Consider the following 16,017-nt stretch of genomic DNA (forward strand, 5'->3'; position numbering starts at 1 on the left):
TGCCTCTGCTTAAAATATTCCTTTTTCTTCTTTTCTGCCTTTCACCTCATATCATTGCTCTCACCAACCTTATCTAAAATGTCACAGTAAATAGTAAAGGAAATAGGTTTGATTAGAACTTCATCTTTGAACAAAACCAAAAATTACAAAAATGTGATCTATTTCATAAAATATACTTGTGTAATTGTGCACTAATTCTTAGACTAACCAAAAGAGTGAGTTGTGTTTCTTGGGCATGAACTGTTTGATAAAATTATATAATGCAGTATGTCTTCCATTTTAAATTCAATGACAGGAAGATAAAGAGGAATATTTTTGCAAAAATATTTCAGAGTTTCATCAGTTTGCTAGGGCCTTTCTCCCATCTTTGATATTCAAATCATCTTCTTTTGAAGAGTCTATGTCAGTATCCTTGTCAATTTTCCCTCCGCTGTTAATGGGCTCCAGTTCTGCCAGCTCCTTTGTTAGTGGATTTACCCTCCAACTTTATGAAAGTGAATTTGATCTGCATCTTATTTGGCATTTTTAGCACACTGGAAATCAGCTGGAGGATTACTGACTAAGAGGAGGCGGCGGTTGCATCGTAAGCAGGCTGGTTTAATTAGGGTTGAGGTATTTGCATGACACCTTTTAAGAGTGGTGGGTAAGTTCATTAGTCACCATTGTGTTATAACAACTGTTGTTCCCTATGGCACCTTATAACTATGGAGCTTAAAGACCAAACCCTGGGCTAAGCAAGCGCCTCTGCCTGCCCCCATGAATTGTTGTAACTTAAGTGCTTCTCAGCCAAGATGGTGACAAGGACGGACTGGAGCTGGTAGAGAACTCATAGGAGACAAGGATGACTGGGGACTAGAGTGACTATGCTGAGTCACAGAGCCAGGAAGGGCTTGCAAGGTCTGAAAGGGAAGGTGGGAAAGGTACCAAGGCCAGTCTGGCCTCTGTGACCACATGGGAAAGGCTGAGCCCTGAGATGGCACAAGAAACCGAACTCTGCAAGTCAGCTCTTCAGTCCTGTGCCTTCGAGGCAACTACAGGCATCTTTATAAGATGGTAGATGACTTAGCCGCATCAAGGGACAGATCGGGGTGTTAAGTCATAATTTGAAAAATGGCTCTCCTCTAGCCAAACGCATTCAGAAACAACCTTTTCCTAAACTTACCACCTCCCATTCAGTAGTTGGCCTCTTGTGAGGGAGGCTTTGCCAGTCCCACCAAGGCTTCTGGGTCCCCCATCTGTACAAGCAGAACATCCAGCCTGACACGCTGACATGATGCAAGGCCATTCCCCACTCTTGGCGACACAGAGAAAAGAGGGATGCAATCACCAGTCCTTTTTATAAGCACACCACAACCTGAAGTGGCAATGAGAAAGAGAGAACAGGGCTGGAGAGGGCAGCCCCGAAGGCAGCCCCCAGGGATCCCTGCTCCTGGCACCACACCCTTTGAGAATGGACCGAATTTAGTGACTCACTTCTAACACACAGAACGTGGCGGAAGTAATGGATGTCACTTCAGATAAAGTAGGTGATAAAAGATTATGGCTTCTACAATGGGTCCTCAGCTCTCCCTTGAATCCTGCCACTCTCCTTCCGCAACTCAATCATGTCTTCGTTAAGACGGGCGCCCCATGAGAATCCTTGGCCAGGGACACCCAGGCAAGATGCACCCAGATTCCTGACCCTCAGAAATGGGAGGGGATTGTTGACTACATAAAGAAGCGATGTAAGAGCTGTGATATGGATGCCAAGGAGGGAGATGCTTGGGATGGGCTGGGAGGTTAGGATTGGCATATGTATACTCTACTGGGCTTCCCAGGGAGTGCTAGTGCTAAAGACCCCGCCAGCCGATGCAGGCGACACAAGAGATGTGGGTTCGATCCCTGGGTCAAGAAGATCCCCTGGAGGAGGGCATGGCAACCCACTCCAGTATCCTTGCCTGGAAAATCCCCATGGACAGAGGAGTCTGGCGGGCTACAGTCCATAGGGTTGCAAAGAGCTGACATGACTGAAGTGACTTAGCATGCACGCATATACTACGTGTAAAATAGGTAACTGTACAGCACAGGGAACTCTACTCAACGCTCGGTGGTGACCTAAACGGGAAGGAAATCCAAGGACGAAGTGATATCTGTATACACGTGGCCAATTAACCTTGTTGTACAGCAGGACCTAACGCAACCTTGGAAAGCAACTATATTCCATTTTAAAAACATGTCAGAGCTGTGAACTGAGTCTTTCTGAGGACAAGAGCCTGGGAGATGGCCTCTGCAGTAGCTCTGAGGAGCTGCTCTGAAGCGGGGGAAGGTCTATCTGTGATTTTGGCTGAGGGGCACATGCAATCAAGAAGACATCTCAGCAGATGCTACTAATGAGTTATCTCAGTTAATGATTTCAATGCTTTTCTAAGTATGGGAAGATGCAAGAATCCAGGTTCACAAAACAAGTTTTCCTGAGACATATCTAGCTCTCTCAGGGGCCTTTTCCCCCAAAGCACAAAGTGCCTCATCCTGCATTTCTTTCATGGTGTACACTGTCAATCAGCAGTTGCAGCGGCTAATGACTTGATCTTTATATGAGCGGGTGATAGGCAACATTCTTTGTATTAACATAGTAAGTATTTTTTTCTCTATATGTCATTTTGTGGTAATTTCTTACACAGCAATAGGTAATCAATATGTGAGGCAGGGGTATTGTGTCGGGGCCGGGGGGGGGGTGGTTTTCTGACTCTTGGTTTGAGTCCAGCTGGGAGAAAAATATGAGGCTATCCAATCAATCTTGATGACCAGGAAGACACCTGTGACCTTGGGCCCCAGGGATTTGAGGCTTTTTAAAACTGGCTTTCTAGGTGCCATTGCCACACGTCAGGGGACATGCATGCAACCCAAATGGTCTACTCTCTGTGTCTTTGACTCCTCCCTCCCCTGCCTTACCCGGCACTCGCCATTCTGCACTGCCATTGTCTTAGCAGACTTAGGCTTCTTGAGGGTGAAGACCATGGCTTACGTATCTTCATTACCACCCATGCTAGACACAGTAGGTGCCCATCAAATGTACGTGTGTATTTTAAATACGTGTGTGTGTGTATGTGTGTTTTCCAGTAGCATGCAAAATCTTAGTTACTTGACCAGGGATTGAACCTGTGTCCTTCTGAAGCACAGGGTCTTAACCACTAGACCTCCAGGGAAGTCCCCTAAGTATATGTGTATCAACACTTTTCCCTGAGGTTCAGGCTATCCTAGTCTGCACTTGGTGACTGAACTTGGATCTCTATTAATCGCAACCCCCACCTTACAAATAAATTTCCCACTCCACTTTCCTTCAGGAAACCATTAGTTTACATCCACTATGTCTGCACCAAAAAACCCACCAACTTCCATGCTGTGAAAGGGGAAAAGATGGATGGATAACTGGGAGCATCAGAAAACATGCCACCTGCCCTTTGCAGCTAGTCCCTGCCATTGCAGGACTTCACAGCACTAGGTGGAAGCTACGTAGCCAGTGGTCTGCAGGGAAAGTCATGTGGGGAAAAGCATTTACAAAAAACCTTGAACAAACAAAGGGAGAAAATCTTAGGGAAGGTTTGGAAGATGAAGGAGGAAAATCTGAGTCTGTCCAAATGTGAGACCATAAAAAGAATTTGAAGCCATCAGCTGATATCTTGGAGGCGATCCCAGGGTAAACAAAACCTGCCTGAGGAGTCTGGACAATGTAATGTTCACCCTGATTTGATGAAGGTGCTGAAGTCCTTCCAGCTGATCCAAACAAAACCCTTTGAAGATAGCCAAGGCTGCAGACACATGCTTCCCCGGAGCAGGCAATGGGGCGAGGCTGCCATCGGGCTGAGTAAACATGGTCTGCAGGTTGGTGGGAGGGGTGGGGACGGGGGCCGTGCTTTGAAGTCAGGGACTGCAGGGTCATCCTGAAATCAGAAGGTATGTCCTTTGAATTCAACAAACGGAACATTCATTCAATGAGTCCTGTCTAAATGCCAAGCATGCTAGATAAGACAAAGATGTTCCGTGAAACAAACCAGACAGGAGACTTCCGCCTGGTGGGGAAGACAGACATTTATACACAAATAGCAGTAAGTGTGACATTCTCTTTTACAGGAGAGGGGCGCGTCCGGAACAGAGTTCCAGTGCAGCAGGGCTAGGGAAAGAAACTTTTAAGTTTACACCTGAAAGATGAGCTAGTCCAGCAAAGAGCAGAGAGAGGAGGGAGGGAACTATGCCAGGAGGCCAGCCCAGGTCAAGCCTGGAATCATGGGCGTGCCGGCAGGTTGGAAGAGCTGACCGAAGTGCAGAGTCAGATGAAAGGCACTGGGGTTATTCATACTGGAAAGGGAGAGGCTAAAAGTGGAATGCGAGTTTTCAGTTATAATAAGTTGTTTATCCAGAGAGCAATGGCCTCCTCCGCTGAGGCTGGCTTGGAGCAAAGGGGCTTCGGGGCTCCCGTGCAGAGTAACTCCAGACTCAGGGATGGACCAGCCCCTGGGTGAGGGTCCGAAGGTATGAAAGCATGGGCGCCAGGGAGACAGGTGTGGTCGCCAGAATCTGCTTCTGTATGGAGTTGGGTAGGCTATGGCCCTTGGGGGGTGAGATCACCCCAAGCGATATGCTTTATAAGAAGCCAAGGGTTGCTAAACTGCCTCTGAGAAGGGCAAGCCAGTCACCTGTAGGGCTTTGCTTTTGCCAGAGGGGTATGCCAGTGGGGCTGGACTTGGTGAGTTTGGGGTCACAGGGGACGTGACTGAGCAGCTGCCAGTGACCCTGCCTCTCCAGCTCCCCCCGCCCCTTCCCCCAGTGCTCTGATCCCAATATTAATATTCCAAAATTGAAAAACATCACTTTAAAGAGCACCAAATTATTAGCCTTCCCAGGGGGCTCAGAAGTCTCAGTTCGGCTCTGTCCATGAGAAAGGAAAAGGCTCTTGCCCGCCCCTCTCCTTCTCTTTTACCTGCCTCCTGACATGGTTCCAAAGACAGAGGATAAAGCAAGGACCACTCGAAATGCACCACCTAGAAACGGGAGGACTGGCAGCTTCAGCTGAGGTGATGGTTCAGGTCCAAAGGCTGCCTTTGCCTTGCACGAACCTCAGCTAGAGCTACTGTTCACCCCAGTCTCCCCTCTCCGCCCCCATGACAGGGCCAGGGAATTGGAGCAGGCAAAGGGGGGGACCAGATCAGGCCACTCAAAAAAGAGCCATAGGAACCAATAAATAAATGAGAAAGTTCAATCTTCTGGTACTGAAAGAAAGACAAAACAATGAACCACTCTAAAGCCTGTCAAAGCAGCGAGAATTCTGAAATCATTCGGCAGTAAGTACTAGGAAAAGTCAAGCTCTAGTCACTACTGGTGTTCTGTGTAAAACATCAGTGACAAAGGAAGAGAGGGTGGTGGTGGCACCTCTGCTCACTGCACCCTGCCATCCTGTCTCAAGAGCGCCCTTCCTCCTCCGTCCGGCGCTCTAAGTACATCCCGACTCAGCTCTGCGCGGTGACAGGGTGGCTGTGCACAGGGGTGATCGGTGCGATGACTTAATCTGAAAGCCCTCAGCAGCCCCGCAGCAGTCCAGCCCTCCTTCAGCATCAGACCAGACCCTGCCTTCAGGAGGAGACACCCCCGACCGCTGTATAAGAAGCAGGGAATGACCTCTCACGAACGTCTTTCCGTCCCAGCCTATAAGAGGAGTTGGGAGCATAATTTACTACAGCTCAGCCACTTAACTTTTGACTTAAGGCAACAATGTTTAATTAACTACAGAAATCAAAGCATTTCTCTAACCAGGTCCTGCTGACCAACACAGAGCTCTCTATATAACAATTTAAACCAAAATATACCATCTGAACCGCAGTCATTATTTGCATTCCTCTTTTTAAGGCGAGATCCTCATAAAGCAATATTCCTCATAAGAAAGTCCACATACACAGGCTAACCTCTGCATCAGCTTCTTTCATCCCAAACCCCAAAGAGAAATCATTACGAACAGAACTTTACAGAATATCTGTATCCCAAGTGTTTGTTATGCTTCATCTCAGAGCCCTAAACACAGAGGAGGAATGGGGTTCTACTGACATTATTTAAAAGGCAGTATTCAGGGCGGCTAGTGAGAACCACATCCCCTTCCAGCATTCAGCAAGATGGTACCTGATTGTAACTAGAGACCAGTTGACCAGAAACAAGTCCTGGTCACAGAACAAGACAGGACTTCAATTCCACGTTGCAGCCAGCACCCTCAAGAGAAGCTTCAGTGTGTTTTGAGAACCCACCTATTGGTCTCCTCTCCTCGCCTGGGCACTGTGCTGTGAGTTCTGTCTGTGTGTTCACTGGGAAGATGGTCACCAGCCACAGAGACCTGCGTGGGGGAAGGCGGTTTTCCTACAAAATATATGAAAAAACATGAATAAACTTCCTCTCCAGGCTGAGGAATTCCAACTCTTTTCAAATGTGTTTTATATTCTAAGCTTCCCATTAGCTTCTTACCCTCTGATTCTCATAGCTCTTGCTGAACTGCTGTACCTGTCTCTTCACATGCTTCTCTGACTTCCACACATCCCAGCGCTGTGCCGAGCCAACCTTCTGACTCTAGTTTTGGGTGTTACTCACCTGAGGCTCCTCAGCCCTAAATAGTCAGAACAGGACTCCCTGCAAATGATCCTTAAAGGCACAGGACACAGGGAAGGGAAGGAATCTGGGGACTAGAGGTTACAGAGAGACAGAGTAGAGGGGTAGGGGCTTTTTAAGAGCAAATTCTATTTCACTTCCAACTCTACTGGCTGTGGGACTTTATGCAAAATTCTTTCTAAAATGGTAAGACCATTTATCTCATGATGAGATATTACTGAGAGCAATTTGGTAGTCATTGTAGAAAGTCAAACCGTGTCTGGCATACAGCATGTCCTCAAGGAAGGTTGATTCCTTGCCTTGCCTCAATAATTAGCAAAACATGGCCTCCCTGAAAATTACACGACTCAGAACAAGGCCCATGTGGGCACCGAGTGGATGAGAGAGGGCTGTGAGGCAGAGAGGAGAAATTTCGAGGCATTGGTGACACAGAGTCTCCTGGGAGGGTGACTTTCTGATCCCTGGGACCTCAGATACAATCCTGGAAATAGAGGCTCAGGGAACTTTTTAACTCAAGACCTTCCATGTTGCATCTTTTTTCCTCCTCTCAGTGTTTATTTCTTCTCTGTACATTGCGTCTCCTCCAACTTGTTTATTGACTTTCCTGGCTTCTTCCTTTGGTCGGATCCTGTGTGATTTCCCGACTGTCCTGCAGAGGATGTGTGTGTTGGTTTCTTCTTGTGTTTATACGTTTATCTCCTTGTGAATGCTTCCCTTGCTTTGGGGTCTCCGGGCACACGAGCAAAACAAACTGTGAGAAGAAGAGCACAGCTGTGATTCTTCTTGGAGGAAACGGCAGGCGGAGAGGACCAGTAGTTACCAGTCAGGTGGAGCATCACCCAGCACCCCGGGGGGCCTGGGCACACAGGGAACCAGCGGGCCCGCCCTCGGGGAGTTTCCTTGTCTCCAGGCCAGGGTTGCCAAAGTCACAGCCCTGGCACTGGTGACACTGAACCCTTTACTACAAAAGTTATTAACTCTTCAGTACTCTTTCCTTCCAGGCCAGGAGCAGTTCTGAGAGCTAATTTAAGAGCAATTTATTTATTTACTGAGTACTTACTGTGTGTATTTATTAAGAGCATTATTGTATTTTTATGACAACCCATTGCATTAGTTTCCCCCTTACCCCAGTGGTTAAAAAAAAATCCCTTTAAATTATTTATTCTAATAAAGATCTGTGAATTTAAGGAAAAGCACCATTTTAAGACATGTATTTCCAGGTGGCTCAGTGGTAAAGAATCTGCTTGCCAAGCAGGAGATGCAGGTTCGATCCCTGTGTTGGGAAGACCCCTGGAGAAGGGAATGGCAACCCACTCCAGTATTCTTGCCTGGGAAATCCCATGGACAGAGGAGCCTGGCAGGCTACAGTCCATGGGGCCACAAAGATTTGGACATGACCAAGTGATGAAACAGCGGCAGCAGCAGCATGCTAAGACATTCAGCAGTGAAAGGGCCTATGGGGGCCACAGAGATCTGGGGGGGACGCTAAGGCGCCGTGTGCATCCTCCTGGCTCTGGCTGCCTGGGGAGCCATGTCTTTGCAGGGAAGGAGTACCTTTGGGCCTCGGTGATAGAACACTGGCAGGCCCCACTGCGAAGGACCCGTCTCCTCCTGGATGTGGAGGCTGCATATGTCCATCACTTGGATGCATTTAAGTCCAAAGCTTTTCACTCAAGCTCTGGCTTAAGAACCAGGAAAAACCAGATGCCCTCTTGTGTAGCCCCCAAAATGATGTTTTCATACCAAACCAGCGCTTTCCCTAACAGATCAGGGGCTCCTCTAATCAAATGTAAAAATAGTTTATATAGAGCAAACACACTGTTCTCATTAGTGGAACAAAAACGAGCAGCTCAAATTTAAAGTCAAATGAATTCCCTTGCCAGGCGTGGAGGAGCACTGCCTCTGACTCTGAGCCCCTCCAGTTCCCTTCTGCCTGCCCAGGACCCCGTCCTCCTCCTGTCTGCTGGGCTCCCGCCTGTGCTCCCCGGTGGGTGAGATTCCTGGGGGTGGGGTCTGATTCAGTGCCCCCGAACCACCCTGCTGCCATCAGCTGCCCTGGTCCTGGCCTCCAGTACATATCATGGTGCGGACGTGAATGAGCCCAACAAGAACTACAACATCCTGGCACAGGGGTAATCTAAGCTTTGACTTGATTCATTTAATGTAAATAAAAACACGATCCATCCTGTTCACCCCACAGGGGTGGCACATGTGTGTTTATCTCCTCTCCTCTGCTCTGCTCTGCAAGACCCTGGTGTGAATAAGAGGTTGGTGCCTACCTCGTTATGTGATTGACGGCACATTAGCCCCTCTGTTGAGACCTGGAGTTGGGGCGGGGGAGTTATGCTCCTTTAGGATAACACTTCTGAGATCATCTATACTTCACTAATGGGATTAAAATGATTATTATCAGAAAAATAATAAAGGATATTACATGAAATATCTTAAGCTCATCTATTGGTATCCTGAGTGAATTAGTTTGGGAATGAAACTGTCTCTTCAGGTTCCTGGTGGTCACAGAGCCCTGACAGGCCCAGGGCAGCGTGAGCCTTGCTGTCCTCCCTGCTTTGTGTCATCTGGTGGGTGGTGCCCACGGCAACAGGGCAAAGGTGAAAGGCGTGTGGCAGGTATGTCTGTGTCAGTCAAACCCACGTGCTCCCCTGATCAGTAAGGGGCGAAGACAGAGTGAGAAGACTGGTCTCTCAGCAGCTTGAAAATGAACCAATCTACCAAAGTGAAAACTCCTCTGCGTGATGAGGAGTTTGGACAAAAAATAGATTTTAAAGCTTAAGTGGTGATTGGGAAGGATAATTACTACTTGAACACATTTAGTACTGGTTGGAATTTTCTTAAGAATTGTTGAGCTGGAAATAACCTGGTGCTACAGAATACAATGATGAGCCCTAAGCCACAGCCTCAGTGTGTGCCGTTTCCTGGTCTCTACCTGCCTCCCCCAACACTGGTCCTGGGGTGTCATGACTTCAGGAAACCCTGGGTAGCAAATGTCAGTTTAGGAAACCTAAATGGATGTATTAAGGTTTTGTAAATAAAAAATCCTAAATTTGTATTTTCAAAAGGATTCACAAAAGTCTTCTTCAAATAGTAGATTCCTCAAAGCATTTAGAATTTTTTTTCTTTTTTTTACAAATGTTTGTGTGTTCCAGGTACATTCTCACTACACAGGTAGTGAGCTTTGTGCTCTAAGGGCAGGTATGTTTGTTATCAAGTACTTTTAAATTACGTGTAACATATAAACCATAAAGTGCATCAAGCGTACAAGACCTCAGTGAATTTTTACGTATGGATACATCATGGATCGGAGAAGGCAATGGCACCCCACTCCAGTACTTTTGCCTGCAAAATCCCATGGACGGAGGAGCCTGGTAGGCTGCAGTCCATGGGGTTGCTAGAGTCGGACACGACTGAGCGACTTCACTTTCACTTTTCACTTTCATGCATTGGAGGAGGAAATGGCAGCCCACTCCAGTGTTCTTGCCTGGAGAATCCCAGGGACGGGAAGCCTGGTGGGCTGCCGTCTATGGGTCGCATAGAGTTGGACACGACTGAAGCGACTTAGCAGCAGCAGCAGCACACCATGTATACATCATACCCATGGAAAGACCACTAGATCAAGATACAGAGAATTTTTTGATTCCTAAAAAGTTTCAGGGTTTCCTCCCTAGTCAGTGTCCTTCCCCCACAAGGAAAGCACTGAGCTGCCTTCCATCACCAGATTAGTTCTTTTCTCAAAGACTGAGCACAGGCTCAGGCAATTTTTATCACTACTTTTTCTCACCCTTGCATTAGAATTCAGTCAGTTGAGAGTCAATCAACCGACATATATTGAACATCTCCTCTGTGCCAGTCATTGTCCTGGACGCTAGGGGTGTAAGAGAAGTTAGGGATTATCTACTCCAACCCATCATTTCACCAGGGGAAAACTGAGGCACAGAAAAGTTTCAATGAGTTGTCCATGGTCATTCTGCCACAAAAGAGCAAAGCTGGATGATTTTTCTACTCTTTCTCTTCAAACAGCAGCATTTGATAAATGCATGTGGGCTTGATTAGACAGTTTATTCCCCAGGAAGCTACCTGTGCCCATTCTCCTCTGTTGTCTGTAATGGTGTCAAATGTATCCATAAATCTAACACTTCTTTTAAGAGGCGGAGCCTAATTCTCCTCCTCTGTGTATGGGTTGCACTTTGTGACTTGTTTTTAAGGAAGTGAAAAAAGGTGGAGGAGACGGTGCATGCTTTTGGAGACCAGGTTATAAAAGGTACTGCAGCTCCCCCTTTCTCTCTTTGGATTTCTGGTTCTTCTGGAAGCTTGCTACCACGTGTGAGGATATAACTCAGCCCATGGAGAGGCCCACAGAGCAGGGAACTGAGGCCTCCAGCCAAGAGCCTTGTGAGTGAGTCATCTTGGAAGTGGGTTCTCCAACTCCAGTCAAGCCTTCAGAGGTCTGTTGTTCAGTTGCTCAGTCATGTCCAACTCTTTGCAACCCCACGGACTGCAGCACACCAGACTTCCCTGTCCTGCACCATCTCCTGGAGCTTGCTCAGATTCCTGTCCATTGAGTCAGTGATACCATCCAACCATCTCATCTTTTGTCATCCCCTTCTCCTCCTGTCTTCAATCTCTCCCAGCATCAGAGTAGCTTTTTGCATCAGGTGGCCAAAGTATTGGAGCTTCAGCATCATTCCTTCAAATGAATATCCTAAAGGGTTGATCTCCTTTAGGATTGATTGGTTTGATCTCCTTGCTGTCCAAGGGACTCTCAAGAGTCTTCTCCAGCACTGCAGTTCAAAAGCATCAATTTTTCAGCACTCAGCCTTCTATATGATCCAACTCTCACATCCATACATGACTACTGGAAGAAACATAGCTCTGACTATATGGACCTTTGTCAACAAAGTGATATCTATGCTCTTTAATATGCTGTCTATGTTGGTCATATGGAGAAGGCAATGGCACTCCACTCCAGTACTCTCGCCTGGAAAATCCCATGGATGGAGGAGCCTGGTGGGCCACAGTCCATGGGGTCGATAAGAGTCAGACACGACTGAGCGACTTCCCTTTCACTTTTCACTTTCATGCATTGGAGAAGGAAACAGCAACCCACTCCAGTATTCTTGCCTGGAGAATCCCAGGGATGGGGGAGCCTGGTGGGCTGCCATCTATGGGGTTGCACAGAGTCGGACATGACTGAAGCGACTTAGCAGCAGCAGCAGCAGCAGCAGCATGTTGGTCATAGCTTTTCCAAGCACATCATGCTTCCAAGGAGCAAGCATCTTTTAATTTCATGGCCACCATCTGCAGTGTTTTTGGAGCCCAAGAGAATAAAGTCTGTCATTTTTCACTTTTCCCCCATCTATTTGCCATGAAGTGATGGGATTGGATGCTATGATCTTAGTTTTCTGAATGCTGAGATTTAAGCCAACTTTTTCACTCTCCTCTTTCACCCTTATCAAGAGGCTCTTTAGTTCCTCTTTGCTTTCTGCCATTAGGGTGGTGTCATCTGCATATCTGAGGTTGTTGATATTCCTCTTGGAAATCTTGATTCCAGCTTGTGATTCATCCAGCCTGGCATTTTGCATGATGTATTCTGAATAGAAGTTTAATAAGCAGGGGGACAATATAGTCTTGACGTAATCCTTTCCCAATTTTGAACTAGTCTGTTGTTCTATATCTGGTTCTAGATGTTGCTTCTTGACCTGCCTACAGGTTTTTCAGGAGGCAGTAAGGTGGTCTGTTATTCCCCTCTTCAAGAATTTTCCACAGATTGTTGTGATCCCCTCAGAGGAATGTCGCCCTGGACAATTGCTTGAATACAATTCCATGAGAGACCCTGAGCCAGAACCACCTAGGTAAACCACTCCTAAACTTCTGACTCTCATATAATGTTTAACATAACAAATCTTCATTGTTTTAAGCTGTTAAATTTGGGGGTAATTTATTATACAGCAATAGAAAACTAATACATTCCCTTATTATCACTTTATATTTACTCCTACCCTCTCCTGACCTTCCTCCGATTTTGTAGGATAAAATAGGATATTGTGTGTCTTTGGAGGCAATGATGGACACATTTTTTTTCAGCTCTGATATTTTTTGTTATATTTATTTAATAGTTTTTTTCAGTTAAAATTCACATGATACAAAACAGGCCAACACAGTTTTGGAATTGTGGTTAAAAACTATACAACTTAAAATTTATCATTCGAACCGTTTAAAGTACAATTCAGAGGCATTAAGTGCATTCATGATGTTGTACAACCATCACCACTATCTGGTTCCAGAACCTTTGCATCTCCCAAATGGAAATCCCATACTCATGGCTGACACATTTCCAAAGATAAATTTAATTTTTTGTCCCCTACATCTGGAGTAATCAGGTAGTAAAAAGAAAATGGAATAAACAAAACCATAGGTAAACCAAATCAGAAAGAAACACCGTTAATACTTCAAGTGACAACCTATGAATCTGTTTACATTCCTGTACAGAATGAGAAAACCCAATGACGTTCTACTATGGATAACGTAAGATCTCAAGTAAAAGTTCTACCAAAAAATTGGTCTTTAAGATTCCTTTTGAGTCCATCGCGTGCAGAACATCCGCACGGTACCCAGCAATCAAGGACCTAGGATTGGGAGCAGCTGTTGGGAGCACAGCAGGGGGAGAGAACAGCTATTATGTAGTGATGGCCTCCAATCTTAGAGTATCAACAGTGCTTCCACCCCAGGGTTAGAAGGGTCCAGAAGGAACACTGGGCTCAGTTATTCATAATATCTGCCACAGGCTTGGGAGTGAGTTAGAAGCATTTTGGCCAGCTGCCTGCCAGCCCAGGCGTGGGATACAGGCTGGTAACAGGGGTCATTAGTTCTAGCACTGTTTCTTTCCATTCATCGTATTTTAACACAAACCAGTTGTCACCAGAGGATATTGCTGCTGAACTGAAGGACGGCTGTGCCATGACCTATATTGTATTATTCGGTGGTTTTAGCTTCCAGTGTCCTCTGCAGACGAGAACTAAGGATTATTGGCAGAAGAGTCCCTGCAGAGGGCATATTTCTTGCCCTTCTCCCTCTGGAAGACATCACAACTTCACTATGGTGTCCTAGACCGCCCAGATATGTGCGCTGTGCTCCTGCCCCAGGAGGGCAGCCTGAGAACAGAAAAGTGATGGTTGGAAGATATTTATATTCAGCCCAGGACTCAGCTCATTAAACTAGCATCTTCCCTGATATGAGACTTGCTCATTTATTCATTTGTTCATTCACTCACTTATTTTTTAGAAAGGTGTACTCAGTGCCTTCCACACAGCAGGCATTGATCCAGGCATTGGAGATAAGCATTGAATGAAACAGTGGAGTTAATGCAAAAAAAAGGGTATGTAGATTTTGGCCATATTTTCCTGAGTTTGACACTCTTTGAAGCTCATCTGGACTGGTTCATGTTAGTAGGACATTGGTGGGGCTGAGAAAGAGTTGGAAGATCAAACTGTGTATCCTCTTCCCCCAACCTCAATACAAGCAGTAAAACAGAAAATAGAGAACCATGGGTACGCCTTCTTCTGTGTTATCGAGGTCCAGTACCCACATGCTGGCCATTTCCTTTTTCAAACTGCCTACTACTTGCATCACCTCAGGACAGTATTATCCTTTCCCAAGGTTTCTCCTCACTTCTAGGGAAGAGCAGTGCAACTAAATATGTTTTGACACTTAGCCACAATCATGAGAATAAACTCCATGCAACTAGAAAAAAACATCTCCAAGCAGATGACAGAGACCCGAGTGCTGCCATGAACGTGCCCACAGAGCTAGACTCGCCGTCTCTCTGGGTAGCGCTCTAGCTTCAGGGCCAGGGGCAGAAGGGAGGCAGGCCTCAGCAGTGTATCACAGACCAGTGGTGCTCAGAGTGGAGAAGCAAAGCAGCCTTCCCAGGCGCAGGAAGCCTGAATCAGAAGAAAGGGCAGAAAAAGAACCACAGAGGGTGTGGGGGTAGCTGGCAGTCCAGACAAGATGAGCAACGGTTGGGAAAAACTGGGGGATAAAAACACATTTCTTAATCGTAAAGCCCCAAACTAAGGAATAGGCGTATTGCCAAACTCATGTTAATAATGAAACGAGCCTTATGCTCCATGACAGGATGAGTGATGAGGTGAGTGATGAGATGCGTGAGCAAGGGGGGAACCAAGGCGGGTTACTCACGGGGCACGCCTGAGCAGGATCTCTCAGGCAGGGAGAACCCGTGGCCAACAGAACCATTAGCGACTGACTAACCCTTTCATTTGTTACAAGAAACGTGAGTCACTCCAATAAAACCCGGCTATTGCAGAGGGAAATCTAACATCTGACTTGTGAGGCAAAAAGAATCAGCTGCTCCAGCCTCCAAGACTCGGTAACTTCCTCTTTTAAGTCAAATTCCCAGCAATCCCGCAGATAATCAGGCAAGGGAGGGTGAACCCAGTCACCCTCTCCTCTGGACACATACCCCAGCCAACAGCATCAGTGTTCAGATTTTATCAGCACCTCAATTGCACTAAGGGTTGAAATTAGACAACTCAGGGTGGTTTAGGAGCAAGAGCAGGGCCCAGAGAACCCAGGCTGGGAGAACAGACAGACAAGAATCACACGAGTAAAGGCCTGGAGTCCAGCTTGCAAACAGAGAGGCTTTCAGGCTGCCCTCCAGGCTGCCGGAAATCCTACATCCAAGGGCCCCAGGCCCCAGTGGCCTTGGGATCACAGCGGGGGTCTTGTGCCGGAAAGTACACAGGCACGGAGTGTTTCTGGTAGAACTGCAGACGGGAAAGGAGCTTCTTGACGATGTGGGGATATTCTCTTGACAGGTCATGCCTTTCCTCGGGGTCCTGGTCAATGTCAAAGAGCCAGAGGGTCTTGGCTGGTGGGTCCGATGAGGGTATCACAGAAACATTATACTGAGATGGTGGGGGAAACCAGTGACCACAGCCTGGCAAAGAAATACAACAGTTTATTTAAGGAGAAGCATTGTAGGTAGGATCTATCTTCAAGGACGGAGTCTGGGGGATGAGGTTGAGCTGGGTTGTGGGTATGGACATATTAAAAAAAAACGTGGCCCTTGATGCTACGTCTAGATCTTTCTCAGACTCTGACTTCTGGGGCTTTAACTAAACATGTCTCACTGCTTCACAGTGGGGCTGGGGCTTCCAGGAAAGAGCACGCATGTGTGTGCATGTGTGTGTGTGTGCATGCACAAGTGTGTATGTGTGCACAAGTGTATATGTGTGTGCATGTGTGTGCATATCTCTGTGTGTGTGCACGCGCGTGTGTGTGTGTGTGTGTGTGCATGTGTGTGTATATCTGTGTGTGTGTGCACGCGCGTGTGTGTATATGTGTGTGTGTAGCGGGGTT

The 16,017-nt window shown here is 46.8% G+C and overlaps 1 protein-coding gene across 1 annotated transcript in view; it reads right to left on the reverse strand.

Annotated features, from left to right (window-relative positions):
- Window positions 1–12,713: 12,713 nt before the first annotated feature.
- The window catches only part of ARSB (arylsulfatase B), a 181,166-nt gene continuing 177,862 nt past the window's right edge, over window positions 12,714–16,017 (reverse strand). Inside the window, exon 8 of the mRNA XM_027552938.1 lies at window positions 12,714–15,595. Within this exon, the coding sequence (XP_027408739.1) occupies window positions 15,330–15,595 (266 nt within the window). The 3' untranslated portion in view covers window positions 12,714–15,329. The remainder of the gene's footprint in view (window positions 15,596–16,017) is intronic.

The sequence above is a fragment of the Bos indicus x Bos taurus genome, chromosome 10, assembly GCF_003369695.1.
Source record: "Bos indicus x Bos taurus breed Angus x Brahman F1 hybrid chromosome 10, Bos_hybrid_MaternalHap_v2.0, whole genome shotgun sequence".
NCBI lineage: Eukaryota > Metazoa > Chordata > Mammalia > Artiodactyla > Bovidae > Bos > Bos indicus x Bos taurus.